The sequence below is a fragment of the Motacilla alba genome, chromosome 3 (assembly GCF_015832195.1).
Source record: "Motacilla alba alba isolate MOTALB_02 chromosome 3, Motacilla_alba_V1.0_pri, whole genome shotgun sequence".
Taxonomy (NCBI): domain Eukaryota; kingdom Metazoa; phylum Chordata; class Aves; order Passeriformes; family Motacillidae; genus Motacilla; species Motacilla alba.
In genome coordinates, this window is record NC_052018.1 from 51,502,980 (window position 1) to 51,527,819 (window position 24,840).

Below are 24,840 nucleotides of genomic sequence, written 5' to 3' on the forward strand. Positions count from 1 at the left end.
CTTATGCTTTATTAAAACTATTTGCACACTCTTTGTTGCTCTTGTGAGACCTTTCAATAATAAAAAAACCACACTTTTAATACATCAAGGAGCAAAAACTTGCAGGGAAACAGAATATTAGAACAGAGTTCAATGATATAGGAAAGTACCTGGATAAAAATCCCCTTGTGCAAACATGTCAATCACATAGCGACAGAATGCATATTGATCTAACAGAGCAAAACGGAAAAGAAAAGTAATGAAGAAAGTAAATTTAGAATGTCATTTGTATTTAACAGTGAAGATAAAGTTTGGCAGTGCAAAGATATCTTAGTAGCCTTTTCACAGGTAGTCGTACTTATTATATATTTGAGGTTTTTTCCTGACCTTCAAGTGGTTCACATGTTTAGAAAGTGACAATTTGTTGTCCAGATTGAAAACCTCTAGCCAAGAACTGCAGAGCTTCCAGCGTCCCAGAGCCACCACCTCTTTTGCTGGGCCAGCTTTGCTTGGCATATATCCTAACCCCATGCACAGCCCAGTGCAAACTGCTGCCTGGCCATAGATCTCATAGACTTTTCATCATCTGTGAAGATCAATTTCACAGACAGCTGATAGAAGATTAAAAAAAAAGGTTTTGTATTGTAGTATTATGTTAACAAATATAATAAATATGTGTATTTAGTGAATGGGAATATAAAGAAAACTCTGTGTACTTACACTCTACAACAACAAGATTTTCCACAGAATTTTACTGTTATGCTACAGAATCATTTTCAAAACACTAATCTTTGCAAATACATATATATATATATATATATATATATATATATATATATATATACACTTTTTTTTTAAACTACACTATTCAGAAATTAAGGCTTCTGAATCTAAATAAAATGCTGATTCCAGAAGTGTTGATTGTCTATTAATTTGTCCTATACATAAGCAGTGCTGGAGAGCTTAATAAAAATTTCTAACATTAAGAATGGTGAGGAAAAGTCATCAGCTTTAACTGAGCATGAAAGAATTTCAATATTGCTGTATTCTTCAGCAGGTCAGAAAAAAAATCTTGTTACCCCAGTGGACTCTAATGGGCATTTGCTTTGAAAGCAAATGTTGATGTCTAAATGCCAGGTGTGGTTAGCTAAGTCAGTTCTCAGTCGTCCTTGAGTGAAGCATATTCATCCATCGGTCCGAGGCTCTTCTAGCCCAGTTCCTACACTGTAGAAATTACATCTCTTCCTCTCTCCACCACCTGTGGCATCTCTGTCCTACTCTCAAAGCCTCTCAAAGCCACTTGCTTCCCCCCAATTCTACAATAAACTTATGCCGGCTTTGGAACAATCAAAGTTTTTAAAATGGCATTGCTGTTACATTTAAATGCAAACTGTAATTGCCGAGTATGAGACACTTGTTACACTACTGACTTTCATACATAGGTCACTGCTCCATCAGTATTACTTGATGCTGAGGCATGTGTGTGACTGCTGCTCGGTTATGTTGACTGATACAGCAGTCCTTGGATGAAGAGCTACAGCTTTCAAGTCATTATTTCCTGTGCAGATGTAGAAGTTAGGAAAAGGCTTACCAACTCAACAAATGTCCAAACGTTTTTTGTAGTTCATAGAAGCCAAGGCAGCTGTTTTGTGTCAGTGAGATGGCAAGGGCCATACTACTAAGGATTGTAGAGCCCGGGGCAAAACTTTCAGCATGTACTCAGGGCTGTGGCTGTAAACATTGCCTTTAAAACCGCTAATGAATATTCATAATAATTTTTACTTTCATATTTGGGAATTCAAATTTATCATTCTGGCTGACTCCAGCTTTGCATTCCTTCCTTAAGACTGCAGAATCTGCCCTAAGTCTATATGATAATTCTGAAAAAAAACCCCAAAACCAGTGTGTGAGAAAACATGTACAGATCTGTTTTCTTAAGCCCACCTAAAGCTACTGAAACCAGAAAAGTGTTTGCACTGACTTTGACACAGTTGCAATAGGGCCTCAGTAAGTATTCACAAATAAAATGGAGTGATGCCAACACTTTAGCCTAGAAAGCAAATGGCAGGACACAGTTCTTGCACAAAAAGCTGTTTTTCTTGAACCATCTGTACATTGTACAAAAGACTGCGAGGGGGTACGGACCAAAACTATGGCAGGGGACAACACACTACATGGACAGTCCCAGGGCAGAGCACAAGCCTGTGCTGCTTCCATTTGGGTTGTGATGTAGACATAGCTTGAGGCCCTAGAATCACACCATTTCATTGATATTGAAATAACCTATTCTTTAAACTTAGTAGTATGGACCAGAAATAAACCAGACTCTGTTGTTGATTTTGTTTATCTGTTTTTTGTTGTTGTTGTGAGGGGTTGTTTTTTTTTTTTGTGGGTTCATTTTGTTTTGTGGAAATGTAATTTGAAAAGACTTTAAAAAAGGCCTTTATCTTGATTGTACCTCAGAAATAAGATTTCATATTAATTTCTCCTTATATTATATATTCAGCAACTCTACTTAAAAAAATGGGATTTATAAAACAAATTAAAGGCAGAATGTAAAATTCTCAATAACAAAAATATAATTTCCATATGGCATGTCAAGGTGCACTATAACATCCTATTTAAGTTCATAGGAATGCTACCAATCAGTAAAGATTGAAATCTAAGGAATTTTAAATGAATATGATATTTCAAGTGCCTCTACATGGCTAAAAATCCATTTTAATCTAAAATCCCTTATTAAAAGGAGAATTTCACACTTTAGTTTTTACCTATAACTCTGTAATGATGGCATGAATATTCATATAAGTACTAAAAGACCACATCAAAATATGAGACTAGATTCTTAATGATAAAAATACACATAGATGTTTTTGTTGTTTGACTTAATGTGATTTACCCAGGAAGAAGACCTATCTTTTTAATTCTTAATTTCAATATGAGATTATGCAAAAACTCTTTTGTGGTCACTCCTGTATTTTTACAGTTTCAGATAAGCTGGCAGAACTACTTCCTTGAGCAAATAAATATTGCAGGATCAGGAAATCTCGGAAAAACTGTATTGATTTTAAAATTATGTTCACCTTGGGTCACAGTGGGACTGAAATATAAAAATGAATTTTTTTAGAGCGTCTAGCTGGGCAGCAGTAGCTTTTGGTGGGAAAAGGAAGCACGACAGTAGGAAATGCAGCTTTCACTAGATGTGCATAGCCCTAGATGTTCACTGTCTCCAGTGATAAAGGCAGTTGAAGCGGCTCCTTCCTTCCTCCACTCCATCTGCTTATTCTCATTTTTGCCTGCAGGGATCCCATGCACAGTCACTGGATCACGCTCTAAAGCAGACTTACAAAATGATCTGTTAATATTTGTTGTCAAGATCATTTTGCTAATATTTATCAGCTTAAGTTGTTGGAAATCCTACAAAAAAAACCCCTCAACAAACAAAAAAACCCCCACCACTATTCTATCTCTGTAATCTTTGATCCCTACTTAAATATTTTGTTGTCATCTGCACAGCATTTCTTTTTGAGAGCTTTATCCTGAACAGTATGGAGCGGGCCCCACTGTGCACTGAAACCCTGCCAGAACAAACAAAAAATTGAAAGATCTTAACCTCCCAAGTGAACTCAACAATTTGCTGAACCTTGTCTTTGGTCACAGCTATCAGTGTGATAGATGGTGCTTTGATTCCATGCCTCAAAGGTCCCAGTATTTCAAGTGAAGGACAAAATTAACTGGAATACAAATAAATGTTAAAAAATACTAGTTCAGCGCACTATGTATGTCAGAAAGTGAGCTATGTCTCAAACTCTCAGTTTTCTAGAAAAGTATAGTTTAGGAAACTCCTAAAGGGTCCAGAGCAATGGTTATGAAATTCTGAGAGAATCTGATCAGGCAAACTCAGATATCCAGGCAGGGACAGCTTCTCTGGTGCTCCGGCACAGCAATTTATCTGTGGTTAAGAGCTGAAAGGATCAGATAGGTGCACTGTGCAACACTGAGCTGCCTCTTTCAATGTCAGAATAATCCCGTGGCTGCAGTGTGGCAGTTCATACAAAAAGCCAGACCCTGCTGCCTTCATTCATACAAAATTGTACTTAATGCCATGAAAATGCCACAGGGAAATCAGGGAACCAGTCTGTGCAACCTGGGAGTAGAAGAACCCAGGCTTACTCTGACAAAGTATAGCATATAGTTAACACCTTGTTAACTATATGGTGTTGATGTACATTGACTCTTTGTTTCAACACTTATTTTCGTCCTTACACTAAAGTAATCGCATTTCTTTCCTTTTTGGAAGAAATTTGGAAGCTGTTCACATTAAGTTCTATCAGGCAGGTATGTCACTATATTGTACAATACCTGATAACCCGACAGCCTCATACAATACGATGTTAGATAAATTATTACATTCCTTTTACACTGTTGCTACTTTCATTATGGTTACAGAGGACACATGCAAATGTAGAAACAAATGTAAATTCCCAATAGGTTATTGGACAGTCTGAATTTGCAAAAATAACTCTGCTTGCAATCTACTGCATTAGATGCTACTGAGCAAATCCACAAAGTCTCAATCTGAAGAGAAATTGGTCCTTGGTAAAGGATTTAAATTAAAATGAAACTTTAGCCATGACAAACTTCTAGAACTTTCTGATTATATAATTAAACTTATTTTATTTTCTGTAATCACGTCATAGCAGTGTGAGGTTCATGTGGAATTTATTTGTACTGTGCTTTTGTTTTTCATGGGTGCACTTTGGTCCTTGACAGATTTAACTCCATTCTCTCTCTTTCTTTCCTACTACCTTTTTAGGATCTTCATCTGTTTCCTCCTCATTTTGTTTACCTTTCTTGTCCGATTTAGTTACAGTCTGAAGAGCTTTCTCCTCCTTAACTTTCGTTTTGGCCTTTATTAGCCCAGTTTCTGTTGTTTTTGTCTCTGCTTGCTTGACCTTCTCTGCCGTCTTTGCTTCTCCTTTTCCATCCTTCACTTCCTTTTTAACTTTTGCTTCCACCTTAGTGCTCTTTACTTTCTTCTCCTCTGCAGGTAATAAAGAAAAAGCTCTCAGTGTCATTCTCTGCCCCAACATAACATTCAGTGCCATTTACTTTATATTGTGCTATTAATAATGAGCATTTCCTCATTATTAACAGCTCAGTAAAATGTGATGAAAACTATAATCCCCTCAAACCAGGCAGAATTAAACAGAAATATGAGATCCAAAGAGCCCTTATCTTCAGTGCTATACCACAAGCTTGGCTGATGCTGAATATAATAGAATATGGCAAATAATATTGTTTCCAATATGATAGTTTTTATCATATTTGGTCATTAAGCAAACAAATATGGGAGGTACTATCTGTACAAGTTCAGACTTCTGAATTAAACTCTGTTGTAAGCTGGAAAAATAGTGTGTGGTTATTTTTAAGGGTTGCTTTCATGAATTGATTCTAGGTCTCAGTCCAAGAAGTTTTGAGTTTTTGAGTCTGACTCTACACCAATTCTCAGGGCTGAAAGTGTCTAAGACCAATTAATGAGATGCCCTTTAGCAGAGTGAGGAGGCTTCCAAGGAGAATTACCATTGACACTGTAAACATCAGTAGCTGAAGCAACACAGAGCTTGGTGAGACCCAAAGCATTCTTTCTGCTTTTGTGTGTCAGCAACTTTTTCTCACTTGAGACATGCATGCTCCCAGCATGTGTGTTTCTAGTTCACCCCAATGGAAAATACAACAGTAGTATAAACTACCACTGCATAAGTTTTAAATTAATCTGTTTAGTGCAAAGTCCATACTCCTGTTTTCTTCATAGATCTAAATGTCTCCACCCTTGAGGCAAAACTTTTATGCTACCAAATTTATGTTTTCTGTATGGCTCTAGACTTCTATTTCTGTTAAATCAATGAGATAACTAAACTGATTTTATCAATATGTAAACTGAAATATCTAACTATTGCAAACTGGAATTCAGATATAAGAGTGTTACTACTCCCAGACAAAACGAGGTATTGTTGGCTAATGGAGAATTAATTTCCTTCACTAGTTATAATGAAAATGTATGTCAGATCACTTGCAAGTAGGCTTACTTGTTTTCAGTGAAATGGTGGGTCATACTTTTATTCTCAATTTGAAATTGCAATGGATTCTGAAAGGGATCAAGCATAGAATTAACCCCTGGATGTTCTACAAACATTTTAATTCTGATTATATATTCATTTCATTTTAGTTTCATGTAGCTGATTTCTCACACACATTTACAATCTCTGTTTGAATAAAATAAAATTTTTGCATTTCAATGTCAATTCAGCTTAAAAAACTGTAGTATAGATAAATAAATACCTTTGGGAGGAGGTTTCTTTTCAGCTTTTTCATGTCTTTCAGGTGCATCTTTTTGAGTTACTAGAAATGAGAACAATTGTATATTAGGGAAAAATCTCACAAAGAACAAGAAAATATTGCCAAAACACAACATAATCACTGGAAATTTCACATTTCCTTGCAATTCTTGTTTTTCAGTTTTCAAAATTGTTTTCAACTTCATATAGTGGGGTAAAAAACTTCAAAATATCTGTAGAGGCTCCCTTACCAGAAGACAAGTGAGTCACACAGATCTGAAGCTTCCTAGGGAATGTTTTTACTGCATAGTCCAGATGAAACAAACTTGCTCATGTCAAGTGCTGAGCAGACACGGACTTGGCTTTGTGCTACAGCCAACAGGAAGCCTTGTAGCTGTATTTGTCTTACAGAAAGGTGTTTTTCTTAGCTTGGGCTCATTGTCGACAAACACAGCCATTAGTCTGGTGTTCACTTCACAGCTCAGCTTGAGTGAGTTCATGTCTGCATAAGATACACTGTGTAAACACACACACACACGACTGTGTTCCAGAAAGGCTGCTAAAATTTTATGCAGACCTCTATATTTGCTCTCCTGGTCACCATCCAGACAGAATACCAGAGCAAACCAGCCTTGAGAGTTAATGACACTTCTTTCAACTGATAACTACATAATAGCGATCCTCTCTAACTGAATTCCATCCTGGAATTCCAGCCTGTACGAGACATGATTGATATTTAGACTTGGTTTTATTTTTTTAAGATGTTTTTAGATGATGTGTTTAAAAAACACTCATATCACTGAGACTTTCTGGAGCCTTTATCAGAGTCTGAAGAATTACCTTGCGTCTTTGTAATGAGCATAAAGAAAACCTGCTGACTGTGTGGGAAGTAGCCACACAGTTTCCGGTATGTCCATTCCCCAGAGCTGGCCAGAGCCTGAACACTTTAATTTACTAGGGGCTGCAAGTGTTTGAAGCAGCCCCTCAGCACTGCTGGTAGCTAATCCAGTGTAGAGCAAACCCCTGAGAAAAGGGAGGTGGGCCTGTCAATGGAAAGCTCAGCAACACAGTGCTGGCAGAAGTGCCCCTTTGGACATGCTGAGGAAAACTGTCCTCACGCCCTGATGCCATAGGGGCTCACGGCAGGGAAACTACCCAAGAGAGGGCAGCATGGCTATGTCACACTGCAGCCACAAAGCTCTGCAGCTACAGTGTCCAAATTCTTCATAAAATTTTCCAGCCAGTGACGGGGGTCATGGCTGTTATTAAACACATTAAGGCTCTGAGTGATTATTTGGTTAGCTAGCAGAAGATAAATGGGTAAAGAGGCTGGCTGCTTATTAAGACTATCTCAGTGATTCTTGGAAGTTATTTGCTTTTCAAATCAACACAGACACTATGGGCATTTATTTTCTCTGGCTTACTTGAGCATGATTTCATTTTATGAAAAAAAATCCCACACTTTCAAGCTATACACTGAAAGTAGAAAAAAATGAACAATATCCCTGTAAAAGAGAGACTGGACAATGGCTACACTTCAAAGTTTTTTTAAGGCTTTAGGTCTTCATTCTGCTTTCTTTCTTTCTTCAATTTTACTTTCTGGTTTACATTTCTCCTTAGACTATGTTTAAGTAAAAAAAGAAAAAAAAAGAGTGATTTACATATTTGTACCTATATTGTCTGTACATATTCAAATTAAACCTAGTTAATTCATGCATCTCAACATCATGGGATTAATCTCAATTCCATAACAAACTGATATGAATATAGTTGTATACTTTTTCTTCAAGAGTCAACTGAGTAAAATAAAATGAGACAAAGAGTGAAAATGAACTTCATTATAGAAATACCTGCCATGGAGAAATATCTAACCTCAGACAAAAACATTCAAATGCCAAGCAATAATAAACATTAGTCTTTAAAAAAATGTCATAATAGGGCAAGGTGATTGGATTTTTAAATTTCCCTGTCCAAACCATAGCCAAGGAGGGAATTATCAGTCAAAAGAATAGTGAAAATCACCCCTCACACACCCACGATATTGCTTCATAATATATATGATAATTATTAGATACGTTAATCTTAACCGAAGCCACTGCTGCCATAGAAGACAGTGCAAATCATATACTGAAATTAAAATGTTATTGAAAAAAATAAAGGCAAGAAAATGAAATTCTATTATTGGATATGATGGAAGACCCAGATCGAGAGATCGTAAATACTCTTGCATTAGTCTGCATCCAGTTGAAAACTAATACACAAGAGAGAAACTTCTTTGCAGGCAAATTACTGAATCCCTTTGTAGAGAAAAAGGCATCAGGGAATGCAAAGAAAATAGTCAGAGGTTTCATTCTTTAGCTGTGTAAGAATGATTTTTAATAAACTCTGTGCATCAAAACAGGAGAGTAAAGCAAAAAAAATAATATGCTGAACAAGACTTCACTTGGGCTGATCAAGACCTGCTCAAGCAAAAGAGAAAACACCCAAAAAGTGTTCAACATGAACTAGAAGAGCTTTGTACTTTAAATGCTTATCTCCACACTCCCCCAAGATTTCAAGCACTTAAATTGTACAACTTTTAATAATGATCCCAAATACCTTTAGGCGGTGCTCTCTTTTCTTGTTTTTCTGGCTTTTCAGGTTTCTCTTTGTGAACAACTAGAAATAAAACCAATAATCTTAATGGTCATTAAAAAAAAATTACATTTGAATGAGAAAAAGGGTCAAGAAACACAAGTAGGCACCCTGGTCATGCATGCAGAGAATGAGAAAGATTGATTCAGCTGCTGCTGTTTGTTGTTGATGCCAAAACATGGAACTGGAACTTTCAAACACTCCTCTGTCATCACTGAGGTCTTTGCCATTGGCTGGAGGAGCAGCAGCCTTTCTATCTCCAGTAATCCCATGAAAGAAGATAGTCAAGGAGAGTGCTACTTATTTATATATTTTTCTTTCTTTAATATATTTATATCCCATAATTTATTGGTTTGTATTGGTTTATTGATATTTTTTATCTTTCTTGTTTATTACTTTGGTTAGTTGCTGAAGGATTTTCTGAACTCCACGAAACAACTAGCAGTTTTTCCAGCTATGAATGATTAAGCACTATAATTAATTACAAATCTAATTGCAGTGACATTATAACTAATGTTCTTTGGGGCTTTTTGTTTGCTTTTAATTTCCACCTTACAAATTGAAATTAACTGCTCTGCAGTTCCTAGATTGCTGGCTCAGGTTTCAGAATACACCCAAGTTGTGCAGTAGTCACTGGGTAGTGGGTAATCTGAAATATTCTCCTGTGTGGGCTCTGATTTGCTAATTTTTTGGGATTAATGTGTGCACAGTAACTTGTCCATGGATGTGCAGAACTGATATATGCATGGGCTGATGTGCCCTGAGGTGACTTACAGGGATCATGTGTGTGAAAACACACAGTTGCCTATTTGAGTACGATATATGGGATTATCCTAGGAACACAAAAATGTATGCATGAGCATGGAGCTGGTGTTTAAAAAGAAAGTAAAAACTGGGGAAGATAAAACAGCTATTTATTGCAAATAACTACTGAAAGAACTGGTCCTGGCTTACTCAGTGGCTATGCAATGGCCCCATGTAGTATTTTAGTATTTTATTTAAAATGCTTTTTTCCACATGGCCTTCCTGATTACCTCTGAGAAAGGTCTGTCAGGTGCCTTTTTCTTAGGTGACCATAGTCTCTTAGCAACCATTCTTATTGCAAGTGTTGGAAATACTCGGTGATTATCATAAGATTACACTAATCCAGAGTACAAAATATATTATCTCCCTTCCCCAGGAAAGAACCAAACCAACAAAAAACATGCAGAAGGAATATGAAATGCTACTTAGTGTGTAAGACTGCAAACGTTTTTATGATTTCATTATTTTTATTCATAATATCACATAACTCTTTTTTTTTTCTCCAATCAAAGGGATACATAAATGGAAATTGAGTAGAGAATAAGCTTTAGGGTTCCTCCTAATGTAAAATAAATTCTGACATTAAATATTTACCTGCATGCCTTTCCTTTTTTTCAGGTTTCTCTTGTCTTTCCAGTTTGTCTTTACTTGTCACTAAGAAAGAAAGAAAGAGTTATATATATACCCAAAAAGAAAAAGTCGGGAAAATTAAGAATTTAAAACTATTTCACCAAGGATGCCTTAGGATACTAAGTGGCAGAGTGTTACTGCTGAGCTGCCCCGTGCATATTTTTACAGTGTGCATCATACTACAGGGGTGTGAGCAGCCAGCCCGGGCTAACGAGTTACTGCCATGGCAACATGCCTCAGATGTTTGCTGCACAACATCATCTCTTGCAATTGTCTGTCAATTCCAGAAGAATTCCAGAAAACTCTTGGTTACTAAGGCACAGCTCACAGTAAATGCTGCTGCCTGTGATAGGAAAAGGGCTTCACCTTGGCCACCCCATACTCTGTCAGACACAGGTTGTAAAAGCCCTGGAATCAATCTCGGAGCATAATCTCTGCATCACATGTGCAAATGATACCTCTGTGACTTGCCAGCTGGCTTGAAATGGATAACCAGTAATGGATATGGATGGTTAGTAATGGATACAGACATGGACACTAGCTGAGATCAGTCCCTGGCAATAAACATCCCAGAACCATAATTAGATACCCAGTATGTGCAATGTAAAACTAACATTATGACAGTGGAAACTGCATCATGCTATCCACTCGTTCACAGAACATTTTTCACTCTCTTTTCTTAGGATTTTACACCGTAATGTTCCAGAAAACGAAAAAATAAGCATGTGGGTTTTGGAGCACTTCTGAAAGAATAGCAGTGAAAATGCAAGCCTAGCTAGCTTAAGTCTAACTCCTGTGGCGATTTCATCCAAGTTTAGTAAAACTCCTTTTCTCTAACATGAGGAGATAAGAAACTCCTTTTACAGTACCATGAATTCCATATGTAACTGGATGCAAAAGAAGAGTGGTAGGCAATATTCAGGCTTCCAAATTTTTAAGAATATAGTGATGAAATGCTTGAGAATATGGCTGACATCTCTGACTGAGATGCCATTAAGTGACTGAGACACTTCTAATTACTCTCTATGTCATTAAATAACTTTCTTAAACTTCTTCTCAGAAGTTGATTATAGATTAGAATAGGATGCTATTTATACTCTCCATTATCTTGATCTTGAAAAGGCAATGTATTTAATGTAGAAAATAAGCCACAAAAATACAGGGATGAAGTCTCTAGAGTCTGCCAGTCACACTGTAATGAAATGGACCTCAGAAAGACACACATTCATAGTCTTAGTTTTGAAATTTATTTTACAGTAATGTTTATTAGCACTGTGAATACAGAGAATCTCTATACACAGTAGTGTTTCTGTAGCAGTTTTGGCAATAGCTCACTACATAAAACAAATAGTTCACTTCAAGAAAAAATACCACTAGGTAGACAGAATATTAATAGGATTTATGGCAAGCTAAGGCAGCATAATTGTCTTTTTTTTTCAGTGACTATCTGAGTTTGGCTGGGGTAATCTTTTTCCTGTTCTAAGAAACTTAATAAAACATTAAATATTGTTCTCCTGTGAAATCAAGTTGAAGAGTTCCACAGGTTTTCCACACTATAACAGAAGTCCTAAAGATAAATTCACATTTTAATATGGGACATTATTGCTTTTGCTTTGTCATTTTTCCAAACCCCAGAAAAAATTTCCCATGTTATCACCATTCTATTTTCTACCAATAAATATTCATTCTAAGAGACACCTCAATTTATATGCCTGCCATTAACTTCTAAAATCAGTCTTGTCAGCTCAAGGCACTTTGAATTACTTATATGAAATAGAAAAGCTCCAATCAGACACTGTTAGAAAGGCCTAGTCAAGCACAGCTTTCAGGAAGTTCACTTTCACTTGAGTTCTTGGCCTGAGTAAGTCTGCTGTGGCTGGATATTTGGTCTTCCCTTTTCTCTTTTTGGTAATTTATTATGATCATTGGCCTGTTTGCTTTTCCAGAATATTTTTCTTTTTTCAGCCCAAGACTTCATTAACCATAGGTTAGTGCAAAGGACATGTTCTCAGAAGAATTAAGTGTTTTGACAAGTAGGTGCACTCCACCAAAATTTAATTTTGCTAAAATATCCTCACAAAAGGTAAACTAAACAGCGGCTATTGTAACCCAGAGCTAACTCATGAGCTGTGGGTGAAGAGTAAGCAGTATCCTGATTCTGACTCCTACAACAGATTGGTAATTTGTTGTTGGCATACACCACCAGGAAATTATTAAATTCTCTCTAAAACCTCTCTCCAGTGTCTCTGAAATTAATCTGGAGTCTCTGAAACTAATCTGGGGGAATTTCCTTTTTTTTTTTTTTTTCTTTTTCTCTCTATTTTAAGCATCTTTCCAAAGCAGAATATCTACATGGACCATTTCCAGTATGTTATCATTTACTAATTACATTTTGGTGCAAAATATTCTTAAGGACAAATAATAAGCTTGTATTTATTAAAGAAGAATAAAATGGACACCAATTTGTGCTCCAGGTACTTTTTACATACCTTACTAATACAGTAAAGACTTATTAATTAATATCTGAATGTAATTTCAGCTTTTCTGTACAGTGATGAATTCAAATTGTTTTTAAAAACCTCATTCTCCTTCCAGCTGGCTTTCACAACACCTCCTTCATCCTTAAACATTATTGGGATCTACAAGAACAGTCTTAGAGTCAGTAGACTAAGGCAAGGAATACCAAAAGCTGAATACATACCCTTTGGGGGTTCCTTCTTCTCAATTTTTTCTTGTTTCTCAGGTTTGTCTCTGTGTGTTGCTACAAATGATAAACAAATAAATAAACCCCAGCTCACAATAAATCTCTAATCTAGATGTATTAAGCACACTTATTATCTCATGAAAGTGATCAAGGAAAAGCATTCGTAAACCCAAATAATGGATTTTAGCTCTGAGTCACAGGTACTTGATGATGTATAGACCTGAATGTCAGCATTTATTTCCAGGTCCAAGAGAAATATTTTCCTTGAATAAGTCTTCACATATCAGACTATATTTTTCTGAAAGAAGTGATTATTCAGCAACCTCAGTCTAATCTGTCCTTTCTCTTTTGGTCCCATTACATAACCACACTGACTCTTAGATTTCTGACAGGAAATTATTTTCAGCCCTTGACAGCATTACTTTCTATTCTTAACAAAAAACCGGCCAGCATATTGCATATGCTAGTTTTTTTTCTTTATTTTTAGCTGTCACTTCCGTCTCAGGATGGATTAACAAGAAAACATCTCTTTTAATCAGAGTGTTACCTCAGGAAGAGCAGCTGTTTAGAACACAACTGGCTCCATGTCCTGCAAGAGGCAGGCAAACACGAGTCCTTATAGACTCTCCTGCCCACCTCGGTCTCAGAACATGTTACAAAGTGGTTCAATCTCATTTAATAATGATTTTATTCTTAGTAAACCCATAGTACTAAAAGACTAACATTTCAGGGAATATTTCAGGGAAATATTATTCAGGGGATAATTTCAGGGAAATATTATTTTCCTTTCTGTACCCAGGTTTCTGGGAAAAAGTAAAACAAATTCTGGTTAGAAGACAGTGAGTGTTTATAAACAAGCACATTATGCTTTTGCATCCATTCATTTATCCAGCTTTGCAGTGAATGCCATTTCACAAAAATGCAAGCACTTTTTTGTTGGCTCAGCCAACATAAAAAAGCAGGTTGTAGTCATTAAGAAAAATCATTCAGTAAATTCATTATGCCTTATATGTGTTTGGATTATCCAAAATTCATTTTCAGTCATAACAAGTAAATTATTGTGATAACAAACAGCCGTACAGTTGAAAAAGATTGAAGAGAGACATTTCAAAGCCTTTAAAAAATGCGGACAGCAAATTTACACTAAAAAATTAGGCTGTGAAGAAAACAGCAACACCAGCAATGTTTTATTGAATGAATTACAGACTGCAACTCATTCAAATGCTTTAGCAGATTTAGGAGCATACCAAGGAAAAAAACATTCTCCAAACTGAGCTTTTTTTGCAGAAATTGTAGCATGCTTTTACATCTTGCATTTATATTAGCAGATGCTGGCTTTATCTTAAACACTTTTGTCAGTTTTGGCAGGACCAACAGCAGAGTTTTGCAAACAACAGCTCTGTGGTGGTCAGTGTGAGTGAAACATGAGCTTCTGCACATTCAGACAAAAGCTCTTGTCATCTCTATGCCAAAAAATACAGCTGAACTATGCAGAACAGATTGATAATCAGAAAGCTTGTTTTTATCCACAGGGCATCTTACTTTTGTGAGAGAGATTATTGTGGGATTTGAAAAATTTGTTGTAGTTTTTCCATAACACTTCCTTATTTCATGATTTGAGAAAAAACACCACACAGCAACAGGAAAACAAACAAAAAAAAGAAATCAAAACAAACAAAACTCCCACCCACACAGCAAACCCATAAAATAAGCCTTGAACAACACTAACTGAATTTACTGTCAGTAGACCTGAAAGCGGACAGAAAAATCTAATTTAAATTTGTTTCACATCCTCAAAATGACGCAAACAACAAAAATGCAGGTAAATACCAATATTTTTGTGGACTACAGTTTAAAACATGAAGAAAGGGTTCAGTTGGCCCCTTCTTGAGAAAGGAAAGTAACTTGATGTATCTGGGCAGGGAGCCTGGAATGAGGATAAGCAGAGACCAGGCTGGCATAAGCATAAGCTATTTTTCTCTTCCCAATTATAGGCTGAAGGTGATCTCTGGTTAGTTTGAGAGCCTTATCCTGTGTGTTGATATCCCCATAGCCTCAGAGGTTGCTAATCTCAGATTGAAATGTTTATCACTCCCTCTTATGGGCACTGTCAGAGCTATGGCTTCCCTTATTTGGGAAGGGAAGGTGCTGCCAAAAATTAAAGTGTTCATGTTTCAGAGCTGTGATCACCAGCCATTTTTGACTCTTCAGTCACAAGACCAACAAAATCCACTGAAGCTTTTGTTCTGACAAATTTAAATCTGATGTTTCTTAGCATATTAACTCTCCCCACAAAATATTTTCATGTTCAACTTCATATGTAGTTATAAAAGCTCTGTCATAAAAAATACATCATTATCTACAGATTTTTTACATATTTTGTCACTTGGATATATATTTTTTTTTGTCAGGGGCTTAATACACACTCTTTCTCAAGCTCAAAATTCTATGTGCAAGCATTTAATTTTAGAATTAGCCAGTCTGGCCATATTACCATGTTTCTGTGAAAAAAATTTAGAGTTGATTGGATTTTATTTTCCATAAAAAAAAAAAAAAAGGGGAAAAAAGAGCACAAACATACAAAAATGTTTTTAAGGCTACTTACACACTATTCAGCTGAAAAATACTGAAACTAAATCTGTTTATTCAACTTGAATTCAACCATTTTATTAGCTTTATGACACATTTTGTAGTTAAAAGATCACCTCTTTTATTGCTTTTGCTACTAGGATGCTGGTGACATCCGTAAGAAAAAAATAACTAGACTTAAAGCCAAGTAGATTTATGGCAATTGTGGAAGCTAAAATTTTTCCACAAATTAAAAGAAATTTTCTTGGACTTCCCTGCAAATACCAAAAAGTCATAAGCTCAGACTGAAGTGTTGTTAACATTGGAAAAAATATAACACTCCAACCTAATTTTCACTAACCTAGATTTTGGAAATTGCTGAAATATTTTTTGCATGTCTTTGAATGAAAATTCAGCCTGAGGCAAAAAGATGAACATGGGAAATCTCATCCTAAGTGACTGGAGTGTGATGAATTTATAAGTAATCTAAAATAGAAGCTTTTTATGGAAAATTTTAAGGTAATTTAACAATATATTCAAAACTTAATATTGCTATCTACTTCACAGAAAAATAAAAATAGGAATTCTGCATATATGTGAGAGGGTTTTCCTAATTTCAATCATCACCACAGATTTTATTTGCATCAAGTTGAAGACATAGTTAAGAGGGACGTGATTTAGTTTCTCTTGGATAAAGTTCTCCAACGAAGACATTCCACCTTCCAGAACAGAAAGTGTGAAAAGAAGAGGTGTAGTAAGGCACTACTTCTGTACCTAAGAGAAGCAAAAATAGTTTCCAGCTGAGTAAGTCTGAAGTCTGCTGCTTAGTACAAAGCCAGGTGATGAATGCAGTAAGCATGAAGCAGAGATTGCTTGCTCCAGCTAACAGACTAAGTGCTTGTCTACAGAGCAGCACTCTCAGGAAAGTTAAGATAAATGAACTAACACAATGAAGTTAGAGTGCATTAGTCAGAGAGCATTAAACCTCTGCCTCGATGCTTTCATTTGGAAGCAAAGCAACTTTAGATGGCTGCAACTTAATTCTTCCTGAAGGAATGCTGAAAAAAAGGGATTGGTCTGGAGAGGGGCACAGACTCACAGGTCAAAATACATAAAAGGAAACTATGGCTACGTTTCCATCTGTACCATCCTCTCCAGTTTAAAGTTAATGCAGGTGTAGTTGTAGCTGTACCTTGAGAAATCAGGCAAAACAGATTTGTCTGTGTATGAAATATGCCTTTTAATTTATTAACTTGGTGAAATTATGTGGGTTTCTAGAACACTAGGATTTGTATGGTCTAGAGCTCTATTTATGTATTTAGCTGTCTCAAATACTTTGTCTTCCAGCTACAGGAAATTGACCATCATTACATTGTTTTCTTCTATACCTCACCCCAGCAGCAATGTATTAGTGAAGTGATTTTTGGGAAAAGCCATACAGTAAATAAATCTTTTCCCATTCCTTCTCAATGCCTGTTCTAATTAGGGCTATTTCCCAGAAATGCGGGGCAATTAATTTCACTGGTGAGATCAGTTTTCCATAAAAATCAGAAATTGTCATTGGACCTTCCATTAGACAGAACTTCTGTACTTACATATACTCAGGCACTTTTATCTCAATACTTTTTACTATTGTTCTTACTTTTTGCCAAAATAATGTGTAATTAACTCATATTGGTAGTAACACCAATTATATCACCTATTTCTTAAACAGACGCCAGAAACAACTCAGAGTCCTGCAAAATCTATCTAGAACACAATATCTGGATGCTCAGGAGAGCTGTGTACAGAAAGATAATCAATCCCTTGTGCCTCTGCTGGCTGATCAAGCTCCTGATCATGCAGTCCAGGTGCCACTGCATTCATGAAATTACTAATACCTCAAATACCAAATTGGAAAGACACTAATTTGTAGTGAACTTGTGCTTATGTGTACACGTTATCATGAAATAATTTGATTTCAGGGCTCTTAAGCATGACCAATGGTTTTGTGAAATTACTTCTCAGAGTATTTCTTCTTTCCAGGATTAAATTTCTAACAATAACTGAAATAGACATTATTGCTGGTAGTTTATCAAAATACTTAATTAAAAACAAATTTTAGGGCACCAGTTTGCCAGACTCTCAAAACTGCTTGAATCTTTTCATTTCAGTCACTTCCATCTGGGATTTTTATTCATTATAACTGTTCCTCATATTTCACTTCAATCTTTCAAAAATGAGGCTTATAGATTGAACTCCCTTGTAAATTGTGGGACTTGTACTCAGAGGATTTGACTATTCAAAAAAATACAATTAAATTACTTTTAAAACTCTAGTGTTCTCATGTGTTGGGCAGAAGACAGAAATAGTTTTGCCATTTCCTGCTATTAAAATTATTAATTTTACTTCTGGATTTTTTTCTGTGAAAAACAATAAAAGACTGTATTTGTGCATGCTTCCTGAAGGTACTTTAGAAGGTAACAGTAAAATTCCCTAAGGATTCATGCCTTTATCACACTGTAGACAGAGGCCAGACAGAAGTTTTCTTGTCATTGTTCCTCCTATGTACAAGTCACATTGTTGGGATAAAACATGAAAACAAAACAGATAAAAAAAAATTGTTTTGTGCTTCAGCAACTGATTGTATAACTAGAGACTGTGTTATCAGGCACATAAATGATGGGATTTAACTAATGACATCTGAACACTTTTTTTTTTTTCTGGCATCTTATAGTTTCTTCCTAATAATTTCTGCAATGTTAATATTGTTTTGTGTAAAGAAATGCATTTTTGTATAGATGAAATGGTACACATGAGGCTGTTTTGGTCAAGATTGCAACATCATTTGTGTTTTTAGATTACTTTACTTGAAAAGACCTTAACTAGGATCCTTGCTAATGGATCTGAGTTCATTATTGCCTGGCTTGCCCTCTGGTATTCTAAAAAATTCATTTTGAAAAAACATGGCTTATTAAGTAGTTGGGAAACAGTTCTAGGCAGTCCAGATGAGCCTTATTAGCACAGAACTGGAGCTGAAAAATACTATAAAAACATTTTACAGAGGTGTAAAATACTATAAAGCCACACTAAGAATACATATAGAAATGAATATATTTGCATGAGGGAGAGTGTATATGTATACACAATATTTTTAATAAGCCTCCTTCTTGCTTCATCCTGCCACTATCAAGTGGAGCAGAGGTGTGTTAGACGGATGCTCATGAAGTTTTATGTGGCTTAGCCATTATGGAGGAGCTCTGTTATGCAAAAAAGCCCTTCAGATATCCCAGAAAACACCATTGTTTATATGACCTCTGAAAACCAGTCCAAACCAGTTCTTCTGTGCATTTTTGAAATGTGCCAGTTATAGGAGATTAAACAGTCTGAAAAAGAGCAGGTTCTTAAAGTGGAAGTTTTCTTATCTCTGATACACACCTGGCTCACTCTTAGCTATGACTTTCTAACTTGGATGGCACCCACTGGCCTATAAATTTACTTTTTCCCTTGCCCAACACACTTCATGCCTTTTGCACCAGAGGAAGTTCATCAACACTCAACTTTCTTGCACTTTTACTAGAAAAAAGATTTCTGGAAAAGTTTGGGCAGGAAAATCTTATTATGAATGTGCATTTTCAATCTAGCTACACAAGCATAAAATTACTTTTTTTTTTTAATGCAAAGGTATACATGAATTTTTGATCATTTGCAGTCTGTGCCAACTGGTCTTTGAATGTTTCTGTGATACAACAGCAGTAGTTAACCAAGTTAACAAAAAAAAATTATTCAGTTAACAAAGACACTGTATGTTACACAAATATATGTGGGCAAACAGACAAAAAAAACAAGTTACCCTTCGCTGGCGTTCGTTTTTCAGGTCTCTCTGTTTTCTGTTTTTGAATTTCTGAAAAAAAAATGCAACGCAGATTTGTCAATATTCAAATAATTTTCACACACGAAAATAGCAGATGCATTCTCATATTAAAAAGAATTTAAAAGTGTTTAAAATATTATGGCTGCATCATGGCTTCATGACCTGCATAGTCAGAGTTACATACAATGTAATTCAATTTTATATATATACATAGGCTATATATATGGATAAAAATCACAATATTAACTGTCCTTAATAATTATTCTGTTTTAATTGAGCCACACAACTACTTTTAAAGGCAAGAATAGGTTTTGCTGATCTGTAACAGCTATACAATAACATGTGTTGGTCATGATTCAGAAAAAACATTATTTGCTAAACATTTATTTATTTATCTTGAGTTGCTTACAAAGATTAATATTTTGTGTTTTCGAAATTACCTTTGGAAGTAAAAAATGTTCTTTTCACTACATTTTCTAAAATTTTTAAAGCTGACATACTGAATTGGTATCTCCAACACACAATAAAAGGTAGACTCAATGCTCTATACAAACTGCAAAGATAAAAAGTTCCCAGGCTAGGAATTGTTGTCTTGGAGAATGACTCATTTTGATCATGCTGTACACCGAAATCTGAGAACTGTCTTCTTAGAGGAGGAAGGGGCACGGTATTTATTTGCCCTTGTTATGCCTTTCCTTTTGAATGAAATTTTTCAGCTGTAATATTGATATTAAATTGCTGCTTTTATATACCTCCATATAAATCTCTTTTCTACTGTCCTTACTGTGTCAAAACCAGGATAATATAAAAAAGGGTAAAATTTTGAATTTTTGAAAAAGCAAACCAGAATTAAATCAAATATGTGTAGCCCTCTTTGCACTCAGTTGTAGAAACTTAAAGAGCATTTATTTTAGCTGTGCAATAAAGCCATCAGGACCACACAGAGAGCCTGGGTTATCATATTGTGCACATATTTCCTGCAGAAGGAAACCACTCTAAAATACTGTATGAAATTTGTTTGTGACAAAAGCAAATGCAAATCTCACTAGACTCTGGGGGAGATACCTTGTGTTTCAGTGTTACCTGTGGTCTGCAGAGTCTAAATAACAAGAACACTGACCCTAAAATTAATCCAACAGAGGAAGTGCTATGCAGATTGCATCTCAAGTCTAAGAAGCTACTCTAATGCCTATTGAAGACAACTGAAATATTTCACTTACAACCTTAGGAATTTTCTCAGGATACACATTGCCAAAATATCCATTAGGAAACAGAATTTTCCTTCCCTAGATATTTACATAAATCTTTGAAAATAATGCAGAATGTTTTTATTGTATAGTATTTGGTATCTGAAATAATTATTGTGTGTGGTTTGCAAAAACACAGCTATTCTATGGCATCAGGCTATGTTGTCTTCAGATAGAGAGAATATTGTTTCACTGAGATAAAGAGTAACAAAGGATGAAACACATCACTGTTAACCACTAATGTATGGAAACAAAACTAAGTTAATTATATGATGTCATTGGGCTAAAAGTTTTTATTCAGTTCTCATCTTGCTCTTTTCAGCCCGGGTGGCAGTTCATTTATAGTTCTATAGACCTCAAAGGGTGAGAATAGGAAGAAATATACTCTACTGATTTACTGTGTTTCAGCTGAGCCTGGATTATTTTTCTTTCAAATATGTGAGGATATTTTATTTCTATCAACTCAGAGAATCCTGTTGCTGGATTTTCAAACTTTTCCCACTTGTTTTGCTTAAATGGTTACCTGGTCGAGTTTAGGTAGCATAAGTGGTAGGAATGGTGCAAGACAGTAACAGATGGAAGATTGCCCCTGATTCTGGGCACATCTGAGCAGTTTTCCATGCCACTGCCTCAAACACTGACTCAGGGGACTTAAAGAAAGCTGAGTCACTTCCTCTGCATTGCAACATTCCGTGGAGACATATCTCACCCTGTTCAAGAGGTCACCCTACATACTGAGATGAATAGGAATAAATCATATTCTTCAGGCAGAGTCACACAGACACATATTCCTTGCTTGCTTTAAAAGGCCTCAGCTCTGCTGCATTTCTACCATATATTATGTGTCTCATTACAGAAAACAGGCCTATTTTTCTTGAAAAAATAAGTATAAAATAAGAATAAATTCTTGTTATTAAAAAAAAAAGTTTTAAAATTATTGATTTAGGGAAATTACTGCTACTTTTACTGGAAAATATGTATGGAGCAATGGATCTACAGCTGATTATTTAAATCAGGCTCACACTTTATCAGTAGTAAAACTTGCTTCAAACAAATATTCCAGTAAATTGCACTAAAATATACCTTTTTTGACAGCCACACTGATACTCTCATCTAATTTTTCTGCTACAATTAGGATACCACACATCACAAAGAAAACATAGACAAATTCCTAGAAGTGAAGTACATCTTCTTAACACACAAGTGTGTGCATATATGCTTTTGCACACTGCCAAGTGTCCCATCATTAAGATCTCTTCACAAACTTCCCGTTACAGTCTAAACCATCATAAAAAACTGCAGCGTGGATCACATCAATTCTGACACATTAAATCCCAAATTTTCCCAGTAGAAAAAAATCTAGTCTTAATATAAGCTAAACTGAATCAATTTACAAAACAGAAAATAACAACGATTTGTTAACTTCAAATTATTTAAAATCAGGAAACATATTAGATTATTGGAGATTTTTTGTTGTTTTATGAGAGTTCTGATACTCTCTGCTTCATCTTTTATGACAAATAGCTTTAATTTTGTAGTAATCACATCACATCTTATTGCTGAGTTGACAAAGTGGTTGTAATATCATAGAAGACTTACATGGCCAGTTTAAAGCATGTAATTCATCTCTATCAGTGTGACACATTGTTAATAAATCCTAAATATTACAGATTCATGTTTAGAAAAATGACAAAATCAAGCAGCAGCAAGGATGATCTTTGTCACCACAGCAACCATTCGGATTCTTTGAGATGACAGCACAGTTTATTAAATTATTGTAAGGGAGTATGTATTTTAAATGCTGTATTTCATTGTTTGTTTTCTTAAATTATTAGGCAGACATGAAAAATTATCTTTCCCCTTGTGTTGCTTGGGTTTTGAATGGATAGGTATTTCCTTAAATATTGATACTGCTTGATCCTAATTTCTCTAGACCTCAGGTCTTGTGCAGATATACAGAACATTAAGTTCAAGAAGGAAAGCTAGGAATCTTCTCACTGACCATTTCAGGATGCTGAAAGGAGACACACTCAACTATATTGCTGTCAGGCTGATTTATCTATGTCCTGTTGACCCACAACAGACCTTGCCAGTCAGCTGAGGATCAGTATTGCACGAAGCTTTACTGGAAATCCCTGCTGAGCAAGAGAGTCTGGGCAGCAGCTTCCTCACCCCTCACCCAGCTAATTTTCATTAACAGCAGCTGACAGTGTCTAACGAGAGCACAGCACTGGCTGTGCACTACGGCTCCAGGAAGATCAGGATGGGAGAAAATCATTTCAGTCCCTCGAATCTGAGTGAGCTAAAGGGTCAGCTCTGTGCAGGTTTACATCAGTGTGAATGAAGAGCACAACTCCTAATGCTAGGGCACGGGGAGATTTTCCTGGTTCCCTTCTTTGTCTGCCTTTGTGTTTCTGATTTTGATTTTTCGTTATGTCCTTTTTCATAACATAGTAAAATGGATAGCATTATTCGCAACTATTTTAATTTTATTCTGTTAGAATAGCATCTATGAGCCTTAGCCTACATGAATTACTTTAGGTACCACATGGAGCTATGACATGATATAAATAGCTCATCTCTGTAACACAGTAGTTCAAACTTAGAGGGATGCGTTTCTTCTCTTACTGGGAAAGCACAGCCTTGCATGTTGCTTCATTAGAGGATAAAATGGTGAGTAGCATTCTGGTATTGTTGAAATAGTACCTACACCTCATTCTCTGCTGAGTTTCCATCTTACAGATGAAATATATCTTTAAAAAATCCCCAAAACCATATTAAAAATGTCCATGATGTAAAAGACGAAGTGAGGAAAAAAAAGAGTCCCCATTTGAAACAGAATGCTTTACCCAAGGTAACTCAGAAAGTCAGCAAAGGAACTGGGGATTTACCTCTGAACCTGACATTCAACATTACACTCCATGCTTAAAGCCAACCTGTTTCTACTTAAATACTGCAATGAAGAAAGAATGTAGTTCTAATATATCTAGTGTTTTAAAGGTATAATTAAGCAGGTGGAATTTTCTATGGAATGATAATAGATTTTTTTCCCTAACAAATTTTACCAGCTGGTCATCTTTTTCATCAGCTGTTACTGGAAACACCATGATTTACACCTTCAGTGCTTTGACATTCTGTCTCTTACAAATATCCAAATGTAAAAAAGAAAATTAGTCCAACTCAGAGTCTGGTGAGCCAGAGGTTAATAATTTGCTTTTGAGCAGTTAAAATCCTTACAGCTATTTCCAGCAATTTAGTGGGACTATATCCTTGCTAGTTTATCAGGGATAATTGGTAGCAGGCAGCTGATTATCCCAAAGAGTTGGTGGAAACAGATACTGAGGGCAAAGCAAGAGTGAGTGGTGTTGGGAGCTTTAGAAGACGGGAGAGATGTCATTTCTAATGTGGTTTTAGATGTTGTCTGTGTGAAAAATTGTAGTCTACCCTCTTGCTGTTGGTATCCTCAGGAGAAATTTGCAATTGTGCAGCTGATGTCTATTTTTAATCTAGATAGTACCAGCTGGTGAGGGTGACAGTTATCCTTACGGGGCTAGGAGGAGAAGAAAGGAAGCTGTGCATGAGAGCAACTTCTATCTGACTGCTAATACATCAAGTAGCTGTGCTCTACAGGCAAAACCACCCACATCAAAACCAAAAATCACCTTGCAATAGGAAGAAAATACTTGATTGGGGATATAAATTGGTGTATTTTTTTTACTGTGTCCATATCCAGGAACCAAAGACAGTCGCAGAAGGCCTTAAACACCAGCATTCAGTGTTGGAAAGTCTGAGTGACATATATGGCTTATCCAGGTGACTTCTCTACCAGTCTGCCAGTAGCACAGTTTTATCCCCAGAGTTTTCTTAGATCTTGCCCCGTTCTGGGGATTCATTGCAACTTCAGGCTGGGGTACATCATAAGTTTTCCTGAAGCCATGTATTGTAAGAGCTTTCTTGAAAATGCAACAGGGGACAAATTGCTCTTATCAATGAAAATGCTGAACAGTTTGTATGCTCAGCCACGACATGAGGAACCAGACCACAGTGTCTGTTAAATACAATTTAAGAATTTTTTATCCACCT

At 35.9% G+C, this 24,840-nt stretch overlaps 1 protein-coding gene across 1 annotated transcript in view; it reads right to left on the bottom strand.

Moving 5' to 3' along the window:
- TRDN (triadin) overlaps positions 1–24,840 on the bottom strand; it is a 169,205-nt gene that overhangs the window by 85,165 nt on the left and 59,200 nt on the right. Inside the window, exons 6-12 of the mRNA XM_038132155.1 lie at positions 19,490–19,540; positions 13,087–13,146; positions 10,350–10,409; positions 8,916–8,975; positions 6,322–6,381; positions 4,829–5,023; positions 150–209 (exon numbers count right to left, since the gene is read on the bottom strand). Of these exons, the coding sequence (XP_037988083.1) occupies positions 150–209; positions 4,829–5,023; positions 6,322–6,381; positions 8,916–8,975; positions 10,350–10,409; positions 13,087–13,146; positions 19,490–19,540 (546 nt within the window). The remainder of the gene's footprint in view (positions 1–149; positions 210–4,828; positions 5,024–6,321; positions 6,382–8,915; positions 8,976–10,349; positions 10,410–13,086; positions 13,147–19,489; positions 19,541–24,840) is intronic.